The sequence below is a fragment of the Citrus sinensis genome, chromosome 2 (genome assembly GCF_022201045.2).
Source record: "Citrus sinensis cultivar Valencia sweet orange chromosome 2, DVS_A1.0, whole genome shotgun sequence".
Classification (NCBI taxonomy): Eukaryota; Viridiplantae; Streptophyta; class Magnoliopsida; order Sapindales; family Rutaceae; genus Citrus; species Citrus sinensis.
Window position 1 is genome coordinate 19,059,905 of NC_068557.1, and position 24,073 is coordinate 19,083,977.

The following is a 24,073-nucleotide window of genomic DNA, read 5'->3' on the forward strand; positions in this document are numbered from 1 at the left end:
GCTTTCAAGACCCCGATTGGGATGTCACCCTACAAGCTAGTGTATGGAAAAGCTTGCCACCTACCTGTGGAACTCGAGCATCGTGCGTATTGGGCCATCAAGAAATTCAATTTTGACATGCAGCAAGCCAGCTCAGAAAGAAGATTACAGCTGGCAGAACTTGAAGAAATTCGCAATGATGCATACGAAAATGCCAAGATTTACAAGCAACGAATGAAAGTCTTCCATGATAAGCAAATTATGAGAAAATCGTTCACTCCAGGTCAGAAAGTGCTTTTATTCAATTCTCGCTTGCACCTATTCCCAGGTAAGTTACGCCCTCGTTGGTCTGGTCTCTTTATTGTTCATACTGTTTTTCCACATGGGGCAATTGAAATTAAGGACCCAAAGAACGGTGTCATGTTTAAAGTTAATGGTCAAAGATTAAAGCCATATAGAGAATACCAATCACATGGAGAAGACACCGAAATAAATTTGAGTGACCCACCAAATTTGAATTGATTTTTTTTCTTTTCGTTGATTTGATTTTTCTTTCTTTCTTTTTATTATTCTTTTGCTAATTGAAATTGTTTTTGCATAAGTGTGTTTATTTTACCATTAAGTTTTCTCTTATCATTTTTAATCATGAGTCTCATACTTAGACTGTTCCTCCTGAACATTCTTAAACCACTTCAACGTGTCAAAACTTATCTCAAAAGGCAGATTCAATTTTGTAAAACACAACGCATTTGGGCTCTACAACCACCAAAGTTAGTAGCCTATGTTGAGGGTTTAGAACGCCAACTCAGAGACATTGAGAGAAGTGTTTACGACATCCAGTTGGAGCTTGAGGTAAATTCAATAAGAGGACGATTTTAATTGTGTGTTTTAATTTGTTTTTGTGTGCTTTAGTTTGTTACCCCGGTGAAGTGGCGGATAACGGTACTCCGTGACAATCAAGTCGGTTACTTCAGTTTCCCATAATAACTGATATTCTGAGGCGAAAGTATGGATAGAAACGAGATTCTAACAAAGCTTCACAAGCGATTCCCTTCACTTCCTCAGAATGCCCTCCTTACGATCTATAAAGCTCAGTCCGAACGCATGCGATTACTCATGAGGAATAACATACCTGCTGATATCCGTTGGTTCATCGAGGCTAAAGTACGATCAGCAGGTGAGTTACCTCTAAAATTTATTGCATACATGCCTGGTTGTGGTAAAGGAAATTATGCAAGAAAACGACGAGCTCGAAAAATTTCTGTTGCTTGTCATAAGTGTGCCAGAATGAGTTGCAATAAAAACCCATGTTCTTTAGGAATGGTGTCTGATAACAGGGAAGATAAGATTCAATTCATTAGGGATGGCTTAAATAAGGAGTCATTGGATGATATCCTTTTGTCTCTTGAAACGCATCCCAGTGGATATGTGCAAGGAGCGATTCTCCAGTTATGGCCATTATTCCAAAAAGAGCATGCACGATATAGTCTCGGGAATCTGACTATAAACGACCCTGTTTGCCAGTTTATAAGAAAACTGGATAGGAAGCCTATCCTCGACCCATAGAGGGCGTTCAAGCCGTTTCTGGACGTAAAACCAGAGGAAGATGTGAGCCACAGTCGCAACTACCTGTAAATATCCTTTCACTATTTTATTTCACTATTGTTTTATTGTGTGTATTATTGTCCTTAATAATTTTATTACTGTTTGCTTTTTCCTTTTTACTGTTTCCTTTTTGACTCGCGAGCCACGTGCTTTACGCGTTATTTGACACTGACATGTTACCTCATACACAACTGTGACCCACTGTCACCAAGACTCTTAAATGTGATTTTTTTTCAAGCACTCACAAATTGTTTTTCTAGAAGTATCACAATGGCAGCTACTCCAAATAGACAATTGAAGAACATTTGTGTGCTTTCTGGATTTACCTATGGCAAACATAAAGAGTTCGTTGAGGCAGCTATCGATCTTGGTCGAAGTATAGCAGAGAGAAAATTACACTTGGTGTATGGAGGAGGTAACCGAGGGTTATCAAAAATGGTCTCAGAAGCAGCTTTTATCAGAGGAAGTCAAGTGTTAGGCATCATCCCAAGAGTCTTAAAACCATTGGGCAGTTCGTCTGACTCATCAACTGGAGAAGAGTTAGTCGTCTCAGGTATGCAAGAAAGAATAACTGAAATGCTTAATCATGCTGATGCTTTTATTTTCCTTCCAGGAGATCTTGCAACACTAGAGGCACTTATCACGCTAGCACCTTGGGCTCATCTGCACATCCACCAAAAACCCATCGGTTTGTTAAATGTCAATAACTTTTATGATGGCTTTATCGCATTTCTTAACCATGCAATAAAAAACTATTTCATTCCCGCTAATGTGAAAAAACTCTTTATTTGTTCTCACACTGCTACTGAGCTACTTGATATGTTACAAGCTTATAAACCGGAGCCAGACCCCTGGACCTTTGTGTTGGAGCGACCAAATAATGATGGTAACAGTAGCCGCAGTAAGAAGTACAAATTAGATTTAACTCTCCGCCTGTAAATATTTTCTTCTGTGTTGCACCACCCAGGTGATGTCTTCTAAACTCTACTTCTTTCCTTTACAACATTGAGGACAATGTTTGGTTCTGATTGGGGGGAGGGAATAGTCGACAATTGTGGAATCTTGGTTAAGTTTTTACTAATTTTTTGTTGTAGAAACTAACTGTTGCTAACTTTTTGTGTTGAAGATGGCTGAATATGGAGTGTAGTTACTCTAGAAACGCATCTTCATTGCTCGAAAAAAAAAATTCTTTTTCTTTATTAAGTTTTGATGTTCATTTTTCTTCTTCTTTTTATTTTCTCCTCTATAAATATACATTTTCCAACTTTTGAGTCGAAGATGGCTGAATATGGAGAATAGTGCCTCTAGAAACGCATCTTCTAAGCTAAAAAAAAAAAAACCATTTTCGTTTTCTATCATTTTAAGTGTAACTTTTCTAATTAGTTTTTATGCATCATTTTCATATCTCTGCATACATATTTTCCTTTCATGTTTAGAATAGGTTGGGGGGTAGAATGTTGTTTAAAAAAAAATTGTGTGATTTGTTTTAACATTGGATGACATGATTAATTTCAAATTTTAGTATTTGTATTATCTTTAGTCTTAAGTGATGTTACGCTATGTTTGCTACTTTACATGTTAATGTCGGAGACAAATATGAGTTGCCTGAAGGAATGAACATGTCATAAATAAATGCCAAGTGAGTTGTTGAGCCTATCACTTTCTTGGAGAGTAACCCTTTTTCCCATTCTCTATACAGCTTAGCAGTTTATTATTTTATACACTATCTCTAAATTTCTTTGAGTTAACCCTAAAAAAAAAAATTGTAAAATAAAAAAAAAAGAGAAAAAAAATGTGTTGCTACATTAGGAGGCCCATCTAACTAGTAGATATGGATAATTATTTAGAGCCCTAAAAGACGATGGAAAGGCCATCTTTGATCCGTTTGAGCCTTTCTAGCCATCCCTTTTATTAAATATCCATAGTTACCCATTTTGAGCCTTAAAAAAAAAAAAAAAAAAAAACCTTTTCTTTGTCAACTTATCATCTTGACCCACTCCGATTTGGAGTATTACCCGATATCTTATAAGTTCCATCACCTATTTATGTTTGAGAAAAATATAAATAATTATTTTATTCAGTGAAGTTATGCAAAAAAAAAGAGAAAAAAAAAACAAAAGTTGTTGTTTCAAAAGAATAAAAAAAATAATAGGTGAAATCCACCTTGCAACTTCCAAAAAAAAAAAATTCTCTGCATTTTTCTTAAACATACACTTTGTTTTCCTTATTTCCCTTCTTTGTTAGCCATGTCCCTAGCCTACGTTACGTCCTAATAAAAGTCCTTCTTGATTTTAGGGAACTATAGTTTGAAGTAGAAGCTAGTTATATGGGCTAAAAAGATGTAGTGATGCATAATTAAAAAAAAAAGATAAATAAAGTGGGTTGACTTACATTTTATTTGACTTGATATCGTATTATTTCTAAGCTGAGGGCATATTTATTTCATCTTGGTGAGAGCATGTGATATCACTTCTTTATTATTTTCTCTCTCAATTACCATTCATTGGAGTGACTATTTTTATTGGGTTTAATTTATTTGTGAGAGTGTCACTACTTCCAGTGAGATTTTGGGGTTTAACATGTCATTCTTGAAAATAGCTATAACAAAGTCTACTGGGCTAATTCATGTGGATGGTTGATGTGGGTGTGATGTTGCTTTAGACTGGAGATAATGCTTATACTTTTATTTGATTGTTATCATTAATCTGATTGAATAAACACGAGTGTTTCTAAAAATAAAAAAAAAAATCATTTTGAATTTGAATTTTGTTTTCGCTTTATTTGCTAGGGACTAGCAATAAGCTGGTTGGGGGGTGTGTTGAGTGTTAAAAAATGCATATTTATAAAGGAGAAAACCGTCATTTTACATTTCAAATCTTACTAACAACCCTTACTTTTATGTATTTAACCTTCTTGTGATTTAATTACATGTGTTTTATTTTAATTAAGTATTTTATGTATTTTAGGGGCATTATAGTCATTTCACAATAAAGGAGAAATCAGACGGCAAAACGGACATCACTTTTGAACTCAGGACGGTCAAAAACCTTAGGAGGAGCATAAAAGGAAAAATGGCACTATTCACATGTACGGCACTATTCACGTGTACGGTACTGTATACGTTACTGTTTACGACATGTTCACATAGACGGATGATGACGTGGCATTGACTGATGAGGTGTCACGATCCTGTTGGACTAAAATTCTTATGTACTGTTGATGGTGACGTGGCAGCATATCAGTGGATGAAAAATATCGCGTACGGTGCATGCATCACACATGATTATTTTCAACCAAACCGCGTTACTGTTCATCCGGGTCAAACCGCGTTACTGTTCAAAGTCGGGTCAAACCGTGTTACTGTTCATCCGCGTGGTCAAACCGTGGACTGTTGACTGATGACGTGGCGCAATCCTGAGCGTCCAAACTGTTTTTAATCCGATGGCCATGATTTACTCCATGTATCTATAAAAAGGGGGCCTCTCCCCCCTAATTTGATATCTCTGAATCCATTTTTGGGATCCATTTTCTGTAATTCTCTCTTCATCTTGTATTTTCTTCGTATTTTAATAAATTCCCATTTTGCCCCTAGTTCAATTATGAGTGGCTAATTTTCTTTCAAGCTTGGGTTGAAGGTGAAGTCTCAACATGTGTCATGGGCTTAATTTGGGTAAATTTATTTTCTCTTCCCCTCTAGTTTTTGTGGATGTTTTGACTTCTCATCGACAAATAATACTAATCTTGTCTAGATACCGCCTTGGTTACACCGGCTCTCTAGTATAAGGTTATTATTATTTGGCACGATAAGCCCTTAGCACCATATTGATTAGAGCGTGGTTCATGAGGTGTGGATTCCCCCCTCATGATTTAATTGGCATTAATACGGATTATTTAGCCCATGATGCATGTTGATACGGATCCAGATACCCAAGTACGTCAATTTAATAGATTTTCTCTTCAATTTATTCTCTCCATTGCAATTCCAATTTTAGAATTTATTCTCGCCATTTTAATTTAAGTAGTAGCATATTCCAAATCATTTCCACCATAAATCCAACTACCCATTTACAAAATTAATTCTATATATAATTAAAATCCACCTACTCGTGGGATCGACACTCGTCACCATTAGTCTATACTACAATAGATTCGTGCGCTTGCGAGTACATTAAAATTTGCACAACACTCCTCCTAAGGTTTTCAAATGTCCTGAATTCAAAAGTGATGTCTGTTTTACCGTCTGATTTCTCGTTCATTGTGAAATGACCATGATGCCTCTAAAATACTTAATTAAAATAAAACACACGTAATTAAATCACAAGAAGCTTAAATACATAAAAGTAAAGGTGTTAGTAAGACTTGAAATGTAAAATGACAATTTTCTCCTTTATAAATATACATTTTCTAACACTCAACAGCGGCTTTCAAGCTAGATCATTGTTAGAGAGAAAGAGAGGGAAAGAGAGTGAGGGAGAGAGAAGAAAGAGAGCTTCGACAGCCATGGGATAGACTTTTGACTTAACCAAAATTTTTAAATTTTAGCTAGGTTTCATATACACCATCCATTAAAAACAACATAGTATTAATTGTTTCTAGATAATTTACTTTAGATTTTAATATTCATTTACTGGTTAATAAAAAAATTTAAATGCAACTCGTGGCCCAGTGGTTTAGCGTTTAAAATGAAAAAGTTATGATTTAGATGTCTTCGATTTGATCACCAGTAGATACAAAATTAAAATTTATTTTTTTAAACTACTAATACCTTAGTGTCACAGATCTCTGATGTTAAATTTATAGATACTATAATATCATCAATTTGTGATACTTATCTGTTAAACATAGAATATGGCCCAAATGCATATAACTACTGAAGCTTTTTAATAAAGTGTCACAAACAAGTGTCAGAAAAGACTATTTTTCTAGTAGTGATGTGTCAACAAAAGTGCATATGCATCATAACTCATTTTATTAACTATGATTATTGAAGCCAGATCCAAATAACCAGGTTCTAGTCCATTAAGAGTCCTTATCAACAGATCTTTTTCAATTATGTTATCACCAGCACAAGCAAGTTTATTGGCAAGTATTTTCATTTTTGAACAGTACTTTTCAATGGACATTGATTTTTTTTTCAAAGTATCCAATTCATATCGAAGTTGCATTACCTTTGCTTCATATTAGACTCCGAATTGCTTTTCAATAGATCTCCATACATTAAAAAAAGTATCATAGTTGAGGATTGAGCTTAAAATGCCTTTATTGATCGTTGAAAGAAGCCAGCTAAGCACAGTTTGATCCTGAGTTAGCTCTCCAATTAACATAAGCTGGATTTTCAATCTTCTCCACAAATCCATCAGCTCGTGATTGAAAGAGGTATTGATCTAGAATATTTTGAGCTTCTGAAATTAATCCCTCAAGTCGATTTCCTTTAATTGAAGTTAGCACTTGTTAACGCCAAAGGAGAAAATTAGATCGATAAAGCTTTACAGTTGCAGCAAAAGTAAATGAAGTTTGTGAAGATTGAATTTGATTAACAATTGAATGATTTTGATTTGTTGTACTGGAACTAGCCATGGATGGCTCTGGGACCATGAAAGAAACTTAATGTTGTTTGTTTTGAGAGAAAAATTTCAGTGAAAGAATGATCTAATTACTTCTAGATTTTTATCAAATACAATCAACAACTGAATTAGTACATCTTCTATATATATATACATATACATGAGACTGATTTAAGCTAATTACATTCTGTTACACACACACTAAATGACTAACAACAAACTTAACAGTTTATGCTGATCTGTCAACTTTCTTAACTAATTCTAGTGAGTTGGCATTGCTGACTTGTTTAGCTAACTGACATTGAAGCTTCTTCACCTTCTTATTCTTTACAAGCTCAGCACAATGGGCTTCCTTAACAATTATGAAACATATCAAAGAATAAATTAAATATTTCAATTCTGGATTAAATAAAGAATTAGCATATAAACACCTAGAAATCATGTGAAATCATACAAATCCTAGAGAAAATCTTTAACCTAATCTAGAAATATAACAATTATCTAAATGTGATTACTAACAAAATCACATGCCTAAAACTCAAATAAATAAAAAAGCAGTTATAAATCTAGCAATAAAAAATAATACGTAAAACTAGGATTGCCAAAGTCTGTCATTCTTCTTCTACTTCTATAAATACATGCTAAAAGGATTAGGAAACGACTTTTGACCATTTTTCTCACCAATAAGAGAGAAAACCAAATGCAAATTAACTGAAATTTACTAAACACCAAATTAACAAAAGCATTGAAGAACACATTCAAGTTACATTTGTGGAGAAATATCAAGAACTAATAGGAATTTCCATATTCAAAGGAATCAGGTATAACTATGTTCATTACTTTATTAATTTCATGTTCCGGATCAATGAAGGATTCAGGTATAACTATGTTCATTACTTTATTAATTTCAAGTTCCGGATCAATGAAGGATTTTTTTTTATGCTTCAAAAGCTAACATGTACGGTATATATATATATATATATATATATATATCATTGATGCATTCATAGTATGTAAAGTGTATTTGAGTTTCTTAATTACAATCACATTCAGAGAATTTGAGACAATTAATATTTTAGTTCATAAACATCACAATTGGAATTTGGAGATTGGCATATTGTCCACAGGGAAAGTAAAGGAAAGAAAGAAAGAAAAAAAAATCGTCAATCACACTTGTAGATTGAATGCCACTAAATAAGAGTACTGTTAATTTGCTTAAGTAAATATTCCCAAAGAAAAGAAACAATCCAGCATGCATGAGACTAGGGGTGCGCAAAATTGGTAAGGAAGAGAAATCAAGGGCTTGAAATGTGGTGGTGCGAGGAATGCCTGAGCCTTAGTGCACGAGATTCGTGGACTTTAAGCATCATTAATGTTATTCTTGCACTCATGAAACTCCTGTGTGTCCGCTAATGAACCTTAAATAGGCATCCAAACATGGTGGTAATCAAACATGCATGTTTATGCACGAAATTTGACTTCTCTTTTTTGAACCTTGTTCTAGACATCACAAAAAAATCTTTTATAAATTAGTAATGAAAGCCAGAATTTTCTACTTATCTAATTAAGTTTGAGATTGCTATTTGTTACAAATCTCAACTTATGGTAAAAAAATAAAAAGTTGAAACTTATCATGGAATCGAAAAATGAAAGGCACCAATGGCCGACATACGTTTATATGTTTGATTACCACCTTGTTTATATGATAAGGTTTTTAATTGAAATTCAGCGGAGTCATGTTTCGACCCCTTTGATTAATTTATAGATTGTTTATTATGGTGTCCTTAATTTTTTTTTTTTTAAATTTTGAGCCACATTAAATTGAGCCTCTTTAAACCAAAATCCTGATTACGTATACCATGCGTGGGTTTTATGGTGGCATGGCTATTGTTCTAATTGCATCCTCTGGGAAATTCTAGCAATCAATCAATCTCACTAGTCTCATCAAAATGAGAAAAGAAAAAAAAAAGGCAAAGTGTTTGTGAGGTATCATGATCAGTATGACGATGAAATAATGTATTTGAGAAACATATGACAAACCTTTCACTTAATAACTGCGAAAGAACGTGAGACATGTTGCTGTGACCATCCCATCATCTGATGTTCCTTCTCGTATAATCAATTTTATATTGGAGAGAGGGAATTAAGTGGGCGGTGATGAGGGGAAAGATATTGTGCATGAATCCTGTTTTCACTCTAAATTAGAGGCGTTTTAAAGACGAAAATTTTGAAGCCAGCTCAATCTCAAATCATTTTCTTATTTTAACAGTTATCTAAAGGGTCACCTTTGATCTTTACTTCTCTTCCTTCTTTTTGGCACCTCTAAATTTAGCAAGTGTATGCATTACGTTTAACGAGATTCCGGTTAAAGAAGTGTATATAGAGATGGCAAGTGGGTTTCGTCATCTTGCCCCGAATTTCAGCATTAGGGTGAGTTCAAGGAAATGGTAATATTCTCCAGGACAATTATAGGCCATATAACTTTTCAATGTAAATATATTTCTACATTTTAAAATGAAGATTTGAGATTAGACAATTAACTATAATTTATTACCTCATTGTAGTTAAATAATATTTTCTAACCTCAAATCCGCATAAGGTCAAAAATATATATAAATAAACCAAAATAAAAAGCATGCCAAAAAGGTGAAAACTGTGTTCTACATGTAATATACACAAGATAATGGATATATGTCTTTGGGGCTCCTTACATAATAAGCCGCACACAAGTAAACATTACATTCAAATTAAAGATTGAGAGCACGCAATCCTATAACATAAAACTGATTAAGAGGGGGAAAAGCAAAAAGACGGTGAAAAGATAATTAAAGCCACACAACTAACACCCTAATTAAACTAGTCCTAACTAGTCTTTGCCATGGTATAAGTTTTTTTAAAAAAAAAAAAAAAATTCTTTCAGGAAATGATCAAATTAATTCATAGGCTTTAGCAAATGCCTGGCATGTTGTTCCAGCAGCAGGAACCCAGAGACCACTGAAGGTCCGGGGAGGCGGCCGTGGTTGGAGCTGGAGCTGGTGGAGTGTTTGGCTGATGATCGGTAGTTGTAGCCTCTTGGTTGCCGCCGGTCATGCTGGATGATGACACATTTGATGTCTCAGTGCTGGTTCCAGGGTACCACTCAGGGAGTGGCACTGATAAAGGGAAATTGTTGAGCAGGCTCATCAGATCATCGTCCATCGATTGCATCTCCTCCAATGGTTCCTGATTTGTCTTATTCATCTCTGTAGGGGAAAAAAAACAAAACAAAAAAAAAGTTCATTTTATGATTTTTTTTAATTAAAAATATATAATAGCACTTACTATGAAACTAATCTGATTGGTGCTTTCTGTCAGGACATATATGTATAGTCACTTTTGAATTTGTTTAAAAAATATTTATTGGAGTTCCAATTGTAAAGTATATCAAAGCAGAAAGATTTATGCTAAATTGAGAAATTAAATTAAACTTTAAATTCCTTGATCGTATGCAAGAATTCTCACCTTAGTAATCCTAATAAAAAGCTAAAAGACTTTTGGATATTAATGATAAATCTAATTAAATCTTAAAAGATTATGCAAATTATAATTAATAGTATTCTATCAAGTGCATGCAAAAAGAAAGAATGAAAAATCTCACCAATTGATGACTGAGAAGAGCTGAAATCATCCCACTGGTTATTATTGTCAGCAGCATTGGCCATCATGGACTCAACACCCTCATTGACTTCTTCATCCGCCGAGGAAGCATCCACCACGCTTTTCCCTTTGTCTCCCGCATCTGAGAAACTCTCAAATTGACCTTTGAATTTTTCATTGCTAGATATCTTATTAGACTCCTGCACCAGGTCATCTAACAAGCCACTGTTTCCACCACAAGTTGCTTTTTGGGAAATTTGATAGTCATTGTTATTGTCAGTGGTGCTTGAAATTCCCACGGCACAAAAGCCACCGCTAGACCCAGATGAAGCAGGAGCACTTGCTTGCTTTGGTACTGCCGGTATTTGGCTTGAAGGGAGCTCCGATTCCAGCCCAGTACCAAAATCTATAGGCTGACTTATCATTGCACTAAAACTCATCTCATGATTTCCAGGAGCGCTATTGACTTTAAACGGAGGCATTTGCATAGTCGTCTGCGTTTGGATGTTCTCGTTCATCAAACTTGTTGTCGAAGATGGTGGGTGGTACGGAAGCAAAGAAAATCCACCAGCGTTGGCGTTGGCGCTGTCAAAAAACAGCTGAAATGCGTGGTTATTTGGATTGGATAAACAAGAACCCGGGGCCTGATTCTGAAGAGGGATGTTTGTGGGGGATTGGAAATTGAAACTGTTGAACATGGCGGAGAGAGAGGCGTTGTTGTAAGCAGGATTCTGTGAGGTGATGAGGAGCGCGGCTGGTGGTGATGGAGATATTTGGTTTTGGGGTCTCTTGTGGTGTTGGTGGAGATGAAATGCAGCAGCTGCTTTGTCTTGAATTTCTTGAGGGTAAATCGGGAGGCCGGCCCTTTGACGTCTCTTCATTCTTGTGTTCCAGTAGTTCTTGATTTCATTATCAGTTCTTCCAGGTAACTGTTGAAATCAACACATATAAAAGAAAGAATCGGAAATTTAGTTCAAATTCAAATTAGAACATTATTAAACATGTGATGACAGGACTAATACGGACATGCCACAAACGGAGAGAGAGGAAAACGATACTATAAGATAAGATATATAGATCAAAACTCAAAATTGAAAAAGAAAATCTATGAAAATTTCAAAAATCAAATATTAATATTAATTAATCTTGAAAATAAAAGAGAAAACTATAGAGAAATCAACAAGAAGAAAATCTCAGATTGAAAGATCACATTTACATATGCATGGATAAATTAATTGATTAACGTTATACATATACCTGAGCGGCCATGCGAGCCCATTTATTGCCGAGCTTAGCATGAAGTTCGATGATGATCTTCTCTTCTTCAGGAGAAAATGAACCCTTCTTGAGATTAGGCCTCAAATGGTTAGCCCATCTGAGCCTACAACTCTTGCCACACCTCATCAAACCTGAGTTTTTCTGAACAGCATTCCAATTCCCTTCGCCATGTTTCTTCACGTACTCCATCAATATTGCATCCTCCGCTGCCGTCCACGGCCCCTTCTTCAGGCTCTGATGATGATGATGATGCCCTCTCCCTAACTCTGCTCCGCCGCCGCCGCTCACCATCTCAAAATTAAATTAATTAGAACCCCTTTTTGGAGAGAGGGGAAAAAAAAAATTCTTGTTGCTGGTTTTGAACAACTCCCTTTGGTTTTGTGTAGGATAGAAGATAATTGTATTACGTAACACGTATGCTGTTCTGATGAGCTTTTTCTTTTATGGGTATTTTGTATGCTTTCCAGGCTACTTTGTGACTTAAGGTTATTTGTTTTTATGTTTATTGAGTCTCTCCTCCCCCAAGGTGAGAGAAATGAAAAATCCAAGAGAGGAGAGAGTGGGAGAGAATAATAAAAATATTTCAAGTTCTTGTCTTCTCTACACCTTCTTGAGCTGTTTTTTACACCCAAAAGTGTAGAGATATAGAGAGAGAAAGGGACAGATGTAGAGAGAGAAACAAAGTGAGATTATTGATGAATTAATTAATTAATTATTATGTGTGAATTAAGGGAAAGAGTGGGACCAAAAACCAAAACTAGGGCAAATTAAGAGGAGTGCGATGTATGTGATAGCCCCAGAAGACAAGAGGGTGGCTTGGCTAATTGCTAATTGATAATTGATAATTGCTTTGGGGGTGATGGGGAATTTAACGAGAGGTGTGAGCTTCCATTTCGCTCCGTTTTGCATGCTGAGTGGTACGTCCTTGCAGGCTTCGACGCGTTTTCTATATACGCCCTTGATATCTAACACATCATTACTTATTAGCACACACAACATGACGCGATATTTTTTTTTTTTTATTATTATCATTATCTTCACTTGTATGTTTTAATTCTATAATTAGTCATTTGCTAATTAATTTTTTTTTCCATGACGTGTAGGCAGATAATTTTCACAAAGGTGAAGTAATTTAGAAAGGTTGAGGACTATTTTCTTCAAATGATTTTAATGAAACACGTGCACACAACTTTTTGAAATTTAACTTTCGAATAAGAAGAAAAAGTTGGTTTTCCTTCTAAATAGCATAATAATATCATATATATATATATATATATATATATTTCTATGTATGTATGTATGTATGTATGTATGTATGTATATTATTTTTTTATTTAATGGAACAAGGTCGAAACCAACTTATTCATATTAAAAAAAAAAGAAAGGAACAAATTATTTTCTTTTTAAATAGCATATTATATATACAATGCGAGAATGTCTTTATTTTGTTTTTAAGCTTATTTCTGGCTTTAATAGATCCATGATTGGAAAACTAGTCATACTTAAGTTTTTCTTTTAGCAATAAAATTTTGTAGTAGAAAATCCATTTGATTGATGAAATTTTATGTAAATTCTAAATATTTTTATTTAAAACTGATATTTTCATGTTTAATTAACCATATTTGTAGAGGAGATAAAAATATACTTTGTTTTTTTTTTTTTCACTTGAAATGAGCTCTCGCCAAATATGTGATCCTGTATTGCGACTTTTCCCCCCAATGAATGTTCTTTTACGTTTATTCTTTAAATTGTCGTTTATTGCATTTTATTTATTTTTTGCAATAGTAATCATTGAAAGTCACGTGTACGAAAAACCGCCAGTGACTTTTTAAAAATATTCATATCCAAATTAAACCGTTCCACATTTGAACAGTGATATATCATCCTTTGGACTCCTCATAATTCAAATGAATAATTCTGTGCACATATATATAATCATTCTTACGTTTGAATGTCTGGATTTATTTTTTAAATATGAACACGTTTTTAAATTGTATAATTTAAAAAATTAAAAATTTTATAATTTAAAAATATCCGTATAAAAAAAAACCCACAAACAGTGTATATATATAATGCAAATTGTTGTACATAAGATGATGTGGCTCGAAAGCATTGATAATAGAAATACAAAAGTCAATGAATTTGTTGGAATGAATATGTAGGGCATTTGCTGGTCATACAGTAGTGTCCCATCAATTTTTATATAACTAGAGAGTTTGCAGCCCTAATAATAACATTTATTACTATTAACATCTCTATAAATTATTTTTGTACCTATTTTAGTTTAATATATAGGGTATATATTGCTAATTCTAGTAGTTCTATGATGAATTTTCCTTTACATGGATATTATTTCCTATTATCATGTAATTTTGAAGTCTATCTTTTTCATTACTTACATGTTTTGTTTATTATCAGTCAAAATAAAATTAATTGTCATTATGCCCATCAAATATCTTTCCTTGTATTTCAGTAGTCCTTTGACCATATTCATATTACAATATTTTTGTTATTATCATAGAGTAAAAATATTTTTCATATATTTGACATATATGCCAACATAACAGTTTAATAAAGTTAATAAATAATTTTCCTTCTATTAATTTTATTTCTGTACTTTAAATTTGAATTCGTGATATTGTAAAATGATTTTCATTTAGTAAAAATTAAAATGAATACATCATTTAAAATATTTTTTTTCAAAAAGTATTACAAATAAAACTAATTTATCCTAAAGCAAAATGATTTAATTCCACTAATCTTAATTCGGTATCCTATTAACCGTTTCGGCTAGTCGGTTAAGGAAGAAGCACTAATTTGTTTGAAGGAACTATAAACGAAAATTAGAAATAAAATGAAACAAATTTAGTTGGTATTTGGCTATGATGTTATATATATATATATATGGTCCTTCTCTAATGCGGGTGTGGTTTAATAGAGGCTGATTTTAATAAAATGAAACAAAAGATGTTGAGATGTGAATACAATAATCATTCAACCACAAATGCTTTTGTATTAACAATTATACTAAAAATTGATAAGACATAATATAATTGTTTGTATGAAAATACCACATAAATCACGTGACTTATATTCATTATTTTGTATTTTTATTCAGTCAATTATATGATATCATATTATTTAATAGGTATAATAGTTTGGGGTCAAATCACACGTTTTTGTTGAAAAACACCCTAATTATTTTTAAAACTGCTTTGAAGCACTAAGTGTAGAACTTTTTATACTTGCTTTGAAAACACTTTTTTAAGCCTAGTGATTTGCTTTTGATAATTAAAAATCAAGTAAATGCATGGATTATAAACTAATATGCCTTATGTTGTGCTGAAAAAAATAATCAACTAGTTTTGTAAATCGTGTTGTGGTCTCAAAAAGAGATAATATGCATATGATAAAATTTATTATTAACTTGTTGGGACGTAATATAACTTTAGATACAAATACAAATTATATCTGCACACCTTTTTTTTCTTAAATGAAGAAATATAATATAATTGCCTTCGTTAAGACAAAAGAACAATAGTTGTAATGTGCAAATTAAATATAAGTGGTTTTGTTTAAATCTTTTGTCATTTTAACCAGGAGAGACTTATTGGATCTTACCACATGCGGATCCTCTCAGTCTCTAGGAAACATCCGATCTTTTGTAATACTTTAGGGAAATTATCCACCGTCCATTTGTTTGTTTGAGCTTTTTCAAAAATATACAAACACTTTTTTTTCAGCGCACCATCTGAAGTTAGTATTTTATTTCGCTTGTCCACTTCCATCTTAACACTGTTAGAACATTGCTGACGTCATAGGGGTAAAATGATAATTTCATTCTCATTTCTAATTTCCAGCAACCACCTTCACACTTGACCCTGTTGTCGTATGACACTTAAATCCAGCCATTTTATTTCCAATTTCTGTCCATTCTCATCAATGAAACAAGCTTGAATATCAAAGGTGTTGTTCATTAGAAGATTCAGAGGTGTTGACGAAATCAGTGAATTGTTACAAGGCTAGGTGTCCCGATTTAGGGAGTTTCAGCCTATTGTCAAGTAAGTTTCGTTGAATTTGTTTGCTACTAAGCCCCAATGTTTTGTTGATTGTTGTTAATCGGTGATTTTGTTTAATCGTTGTTGTTGGAATCCCTAGAATTTAAATTAATTTTATTTGGCCAAAATGTTTGAGGGTAATGATAAATTAGGGAATAATAGGTTGTTTTAGGGCTGTTGAGATATTAATCGTTGCTGTTGATATTTTAATTGTTGTTTTAGGCATGTTAACCTTGCTTCTGTGGATATTCGCACAGGTGTGTGCGCTTCTATGGATATTCGCATAGTTGTGCGCACTTCTATGAACACTTTAGAAATGCATAGTTCTATATCCATGATTTTTATATCTGCATCAACTTGGTCGGGTGTTATAGTGACATATGGGGTGAATTTCAAATTTCAATTAAAAGCGTTTAATATTGCAAGACCAATGTGTATTATTTTTGCTCTTAGTTGTTTCAGACCAATTTGTGAACTCCAATTTATTGGTATAGAGTAGCAAAATTATGATATATTTAAGATTTTCTTCGATGACCCTAAGCCTTTTCTTTATCTTCAACACATCATCATTTAGTTCTAACTTTGGATTTTCTGCCATCTAATCTCTAATACTAGGTTATATGAGAGCTTCAGTAGTAAGTCATTGCCAAAACTTGGATTTATTGAACTTGCATGACAAAACATTGCATTAAGATTATGTGGTGTAGTAGAAACCATAACACATACCCGCACACCACACCAATAGTGCTAGGGATTGCATTTAACTTTTATATGTGACTATCCATTAACGACATAACATGAGCTATAATTTGATATCATTTGCTAATGAATGGTACAATTGTGAGTTTAAATGTGTAGATTATGTGTTTGATGGATTATATGAGTAGATTTGATAGATGTACCAGTAGGTTTTTAACTTCAATTTGATTTCAATTTGGCTAGTTGTGAGCTTCAATAATGGCATATGAATAGTAGAGTTGTGAGCATCAATGTGTAGATCATGTGTTTGAAAATAAAGAAAAGCAGATTTCATAGATTATATGTGCATTATGAATTGTTTCTTGTGTTTATTGTAGCCAACGGCTGCAATTTTGAATCCTTTTCTTTTGTTTTTGTTTTGGGAAAAATTTTAATTTTGTATTTGAAGGGTAAAAAAGTCATTTGATTAATATTATGTTAAATCTATTAACTGAGATGAGATAAAAGTAGACGAATGCAATAAAATACTATCTGCAAGTGATGCGTTAAAAAAAATATTTATGTATTTTAAAAAATGTCTTAACAAACAAGTCAATTGTAGATAATTTATTAATGGTATATCATCAACAGTTCAAATATAAGCTTTGAACACTGGATCTTATCGACCAAAAAAAGAAAAAGAAAAACTTTGACACTGGATAATATATTTCAAATTTGCAGTATATGATGATTTTTTTAACCCTCTCCAGTTCCATGAGAAAATACAAGCATCTCAACATTACATGAGAAGGTGCAGACATGACAACACCTATATTTATGACACGACATTTATTTCTGAATATTTTCTACTCGTTTTAACTTTTTGCTTCGCTTTTAAGCTTTTTTATATCAACTGACATGCGCCTCTCACTAATTTAGATGATTCTGATTTACTTATTTGTTTTTTAATTTAACGCCCACCAAAAGGTAGAACATGCAAATATGCAATAAGATCAGAGAAAACAAAGTCAAAATGAGTAGAAAATCTCCAAACTTTCTCTCTAACTGAAAAATGGATAAAATTGTTGCCTTTCAGTTCCCATTTTGCTTAAATGTTAATAGAAATATAGATTTCAGGGTTTTCTTAAATTATATTTATTGTAACTTAGAACTAAATTTTTCAATATAAAAATAAATAATGAAATAATGAAATCAAACAAATTATTAGATAAATTTTACTTTACTGTAAATTACATTAAATATAATTCATAAAGACCATAGATTTGAATGTGAATGGTATTCTTATTAGAAATTTATGCCTCTATACGTGGTTAACCTATTGGTCCTGAAATTTATGCCTCTACACACACACTCACACTCTTATAGTTATGATTTTATCCTTCCAACAAGAGCTTTTTATGATTCGGCCTATATTTAACACTTCAGATTTACATACTCTCTTTAACCTTGGGATAAATGTATTAAGTTTTACTTCCGATCCCACACTACTTTCAATTTTGACTCCATTTCTAGAGAATCCTTGTTGAGCAGGTCCATTTCATGATACTTCCAATTCTGAAGTCTGGACAAATTTACAATATGAACATGCGTCTTGACAGAAAACCTACTTACCTTTACGTTCAGCGGACAGCAAGGCTGAAACTCCAATTTCAGTGTCTAATTTACCATCAAATTTAACAACTACAAACTAAGAACCCGTATACCTTAAAGAAATGATCAAATTATTTTTGAATTCCTGGGTCTGCGCCGTTGTCCATGTTTTCATTAAGCAAACAAGGAAAGGAGACTTATGAATACAAACATATCATGGATGAATTTTGTTTACCACTAGAAATTACAGAACAACTGAAAGTCTCAGCGCAGATACGCAACAACACTCGTAATGTAGAGAATATCGAAATAGGGAAGGAAAGCGTTAGAGTTACATTTCTACCATTAAAGAGGCCGTAGCTGGGAAATCAAATTGCATCTAAGTTCATTCTCTAAATAATATATCACTAGATCCATACCAACGTAATAATTGCTTAATTCAAAAATACAAATTCCTATGACTTCAATGATCCAGCAACAGATTCCTATGGCTTCAAATGCTTGCTAATTTTACAGTGAGCTCCAAAGATAAAATCTCTAGCAGATAATTTCACCTCAGAACACCCATGAATACGGAAAATAAACTATAAGAGAATGCCATGATTACAGAGAACTTTGTAATTATGAATGGGTTGGAAATGAAATATTGAGGTCCACAACTGATTATAATTTTGCTAATGTGATCAAGAATAGTTGACAATGAGAAAGGCATTAAGTTGGAAGGAGTAAAATCACACAAGAAGCATCAAGTACCTATCAGATAGCACCTTGGCAGAAGCAACCAATCATATCAATAGCGGATAACCAACTTGGTCCATCCCCTTATGATACATCATCACAGGTTTCTAAACTTGATACAACACGAGCTTCAAAGGAAATTTATCTCCAACACAAACTGTCAATGATCTCCAAAGACTTTGAAGTAATCATAACATATCTTTGATAATATCAAGGTTAAGGGTATCACGGACAATAAGGAATAACCCAAGGAGTAAAACCAACATAATCCCTGATGACATGATTTGTTGTTCTACCTCTAGCGGGAGTTTCCTCCCACCTCTAGCAGCCTCTATAAGAATCAAGGCCAATGAACCCCCATCCAGAGCAGGTAATGGGAGAAGGTTTATCACTGCAAGGTTAATATTGAGCACAGCTGCAAACTGGTAAAGCCCATCAATATTTGACCTAGCAACTTCTGCACCAACAGCAATAATGGCAACAGGACCGGAAACCTTGCTAGCCGTTTGAGAGAAGTTAAAAAATGTCTGTTTCAAACTATCCAGAACATTACATGAGAGGCCCCAAAATTCTTTTGCAGTAAATCTAAAAGCCTCCAACAGGTTCTTTGGAAGAACCTTTGAAATCTTCACATTTGGTGATAACTGGACTCCAATTTTACCAGTTCCATCATAATTTTCATCTGGGGTGACCCCAATTTCAAATTGCTGCTCACCCCTTGCAACTTTAAGCAACACATTTCTTTTAGGGCTTTTCTTGATCGCGTTAACAAGCTCAGAGACCACATTTGGACCAGTTTTTGGGAATTCATTACCGTTAACTGAGAGGATTACATCACCAGGAAACAATCCATCTCGAGAGGCAGCTGAAAGGGCTCGAACTTCAGGCACAAGAACCCCGGGAAAGGCATCTTGAACAGGCAAACCAACTGATAATACCTGAGTAAAGATTATCACAAATGCAAAGACTATATTTGCTACTACACCAGCTGATATCACAATGACCCTATCTAATATTGGCCGATTCTTAAGTAAATTTTCATCATCAACAGGAATGCCACTCTCTGGATCATTATCAGGAAACCCAACAAATCCACCTAAAGGAAAAGCTCTAATAGAGTACTCTACATTGTTTGCACTGAATTTAGCTAAAATTGGACCAAAACCAACTGCAAATTTACTTACATGAATTCCTTGAAGATAGGCAGCAAGAAAGTGACCACTTTCATGAACAATGATAATAGCTGTCAACACTCCAGCTGCCTCCAGAACAGATTCAAAACTCCCCAAATCAAATCCCGAAACAGCACACGTCCTGAAATTAAGTCTTTTCCGAAATGGGTACTTGCTCTTTTCATAAAATAATTGGTTCTTGCAATAAAAACTGAGGCTTGACGAAGAACAAGCACAAGAAAAATGAGATTTTGAGAGATGGATTTTGGGTTTGAGAGGGAATTCTGAGATGGGCAACTTCGAATTGGAAATTTTGATAAGAGAATAAGAAGATGGAGGGGAGGTTGAGAAATTTATTAGCATGGTATCTGTTTTTTTGAAGAAGAAAAGGATGAGAGTGTAAGCGAAGATATGGCAAAGGGAAAAAGTGTTATAAGATAATTCATAATTTTGGTTTTGTGGAGCGGAAGTCCATAAGATGTCTCCCTCTTATTTTCCTTCCACACAACTTGTTACTCTTGTCAGTTTGTTTTTGGTCTTTTTGTGTAATTTTGACTGTTGCCCAAATTGGTTAAATAAATTAAAGACGTGTATTGTATGGTCCATATAAGGGCAGACGTGTTTTAGTTGAAGATAAAGTGATAAACCTTCTTTCTGGTCGCTTCTACTCTAATAAATACTTTTTCATCTGAAAAATAAATACCTTTAAAATATTGAAAAATCCTTTACAAAATTCCTTTTTTTTTTATATATTTCTATCCCGCGTCTTGTGTGAAGAGTGAAGGTAAAATTTACTTTTCATATTCGAATAGAAATGATTGAAAGTGTCGAGTTAGAGTGAGAAGGAGAATAGATTATTTACTTACATTATAATGAGAGTTTAGAATATGAATTAAAATTTCATTTATATGTTTATTTTGTCTTGTAATGGGAGTGAGTTATTACAAATTAGACTTTTACCCTTATTTAAAGAATTATATTTTTTAATTACAAAGTGAACAAAATAATCCATTTTTAAAATAAACTATTTATTTTATTATTAATTTTAATTTTATATATTAATAATAATGATTGATATTATTATATTTAATTTTTAAATTAAAAATTATTGAGAATAGCAACATACACGAAACATTATTAATAATATTATAATATGAAATTAATATTTTCTTAAAATGAACTATTTATTATTATTAATTATCAATATTAAATAAATATAATATACATATATATTCAAATAAAGATAATATATAAAAATATTATTAATTCTCTATGAATCTAATAATATTATTTTTAAGTAATTTTAAATTTATAATCAATGTAAATTATTATTTTTAACTAAATATAACAATATATTATCTAAATAAGTTTAATATTATTTTTAATAAACATAATACTATTAAATAATATTATTTAAATAAATCTTATATTATTATTTTTAGAAAAGTATAACAGTATTTTATTTTAAAAAATATAATTATATTATTTTAATAAAAGAAAAATAAAAAAGAAAGAGTTGGGAGCCTGTAAAAGTAAGAATCTCCTCACTCAAAAAATGAATGAATCCCACTGAGTGCAACTCCCACTCACTCCTTTAAATAAATAAATATTAAAGTAGGAGAAATTCGTACTCTTTACTTTTACTCTAACAAATAAACAAATCAGAAACGTTAAAAATTCTTTTTGGGGCATTAGTTGGCTGTCAAATACTCAAATATCAACAGTACTTACAACTCTTGAACCAGCCGGTTCTGCTGCCATAAATGGGCTTAGTAGGGATGGCAATAGGGCGGGGTGGGGGTGGAGATGCCTACCCCATTCCCCACCCCATTAAAAATTTTTGCCTCCATTTCTCACCCTATTCCCCAATAAATTTAGTAGGTTGGGGATGAGAAATCTCCACATGGGGAATGATTCCTCCATCCCCACCTCATTCCCTATTTACTTATTTTATAGTAGATATAAAAATATGATTTCAGTAAATTAAAAATTAGAGATTTAAAATAAAATAATCACCATATTATAAAGTATTTAAATTTTTAAAAAATCTCTAAAAGTTTGAAACAATATCTTAAACTGATATTAAAAGTGAAAAATATTTAAAGAGAGTAGCACCTTAAAAGAGAAAAAAAATATATAATAATATTTTAAAGTTAAAAAATATTATAGGGTTTTCTTTTACTTATACCATGTTTATATTACTTAAAAATTTATTAATTGATATTATAGTTGATAAAATAAAAATTATTAAATAAAAATAAAAATATATTTATATATAATGGGGATTGGGGTGGGGATGGAGAGAGTGCAATACCAAACCTCACCCTGTTAATAATTTGGGGATTACTTTTTCCCCACTCTCTATTTTATTCTCCAAAAATTATTAAAAAAAATTTTCATTTAGGATGGGGCTCTATAAAACTTTAAATCCGTGAAGAATTTTGTCATCCATAGGGTTCAGTATTCATGAGCTCAATTTCATTATCAAGTGGGCTGAAGTTAAAAGGCGCGGCAAGCGAGGGAAATCCGACCTCAACGCATGTCCTGGCTTTCATGAGTTAAGTCAGCGTGGCTTTCACTTTTGACTTTTTTCTTTTTTTAAAAAAAAAAAAACCAGTTTCAATCTACAAAATCTATCAATGTAACGAATATTACTGTATTGACAAATTGATTAATTATTTATTTATGAAGATATTTGATAAATACGATCACGTGTGTGTAATATTTATTTACTTTGATTTAGTATTTATTTGATTTTATTCGAATGATAGTTAGCTGTCTTAATTAGACTATGTAGAATTTTTATTTTTCTATATCAAAGATGTATACAGAGTTCCCTTGAGTTTGTTACAAAGTGACAATACAAAGTAAAATTTCGCATTACAAAAAAAATTAGAAATGATATGTAATTTCAAATCAATTTCAAGAAATAGCAGACAATGCTGGAAACATATTTTACAAAGCCACACGACATATCATGTGAATTTAGTTTCAAATTAGGTAATTATTAATTTATGAGAAATTATCCACCGTCCACCTATTTTTTCACCGTTTTTAAAAAAATACATAAGTTTTTTTTTCTTTTTTGCAGCACTCTACCTGAAATTAATATTTTTTCATTGGTCAACTCTCGTTATAACTTTGCTGACATCATATGGGTAAAATTTTCATTTCACAATGACACAGTGGTAGATATGTGCAAAACAATATAACTTCAAGTGGAGTTCAACAAAAAAAAAATTAAGAATTGTGTATTTTTGAAAAAATACGAAAATAGGTAGTCGGTGAATAATTTATCTTTTACATTTGAGGGTAAAAAAGTCATTTAAAAAATATTCCTTTAGTTTTCTTAACGGTCTCCAAATGGAAGTGGAAAAGTGAAAAGAAATGTAATTTCAGGTGGATTCCAGAAAAAAAAAGTTTGTGTATTTTTAAAAAAATTGAAAAAAAAAACAGGTAGACGATGGATAATTTCTTTTAATTTATTTAATAAGTGGGTATTATAGCAATATGATATTTTAAAAAAATTATTATCTTATAAATTTATTGAATTATTAACTTATCATATTGGCTTCAAGTCGGGAATGACAAAAATTATTATTTGATTGAGACTATTAATCTATCAAAGTTCTTCTATAGTATAATATGTAACTATGTAAGCCCAATATAAATTTAAATACATATTTATAATATAATACAATCTCAAAGTTTTTCTGAGCATAGCATAAAAATATGCATCAATCTACGAGACCAT

The 24,073-nt window shown here is 32.5% G+C and overlaps 2 protein-coding genes across 2 annotated transcripts; both read right to left on the bottom strand.

Moving 5' to 3' along the window:
• Positions 1–9,850: 9,850 nt before the first annotated feature.
• On the bottom strand, positions 9,851–12,629 carry LOC112497285 (transcription factor MYB101). The gene is made up of 3 exons (XM_025095477.2): positions 12,042–12,629; positions 10,786–11,713; positions 9,851–10,390 (listed from the first exon to the last, which is right to left on the bottom strand). The coding sequence occupies exons 1-3, from the start codon at positions 12,351–12,353 to the stop codon at positions 10,095–10,097; spliced, it is 1,536 nt and encodes a 511-aa protein (XP_024951245.1). The 5' UTR covers positions 12,354–12,629; the 3' UTR covers positions 9,851–10,094.
• Positions 12,630–18,519: 5,890 nt separating this feature from the next.
• LOC102607402 (membrane metalloprotease ARASP, chloroplastic-like) lies at positions 18,520–20,804 on the bottom strand. The gene has a single exon (XM_006469613.4). It carries the CDS (start codon positions 20,680–20,682, stop codon positions 19,336–19,338), a length of 1,347 nt encoding a protein of 448 aa, XP_006469676.1. The 5' UTR covers positions 20,683–20,804; the 3' UTR covers positions 18,520–19,335.
• Positions 20,805–24,073: the final 3,269 nt, after the last annotated feature.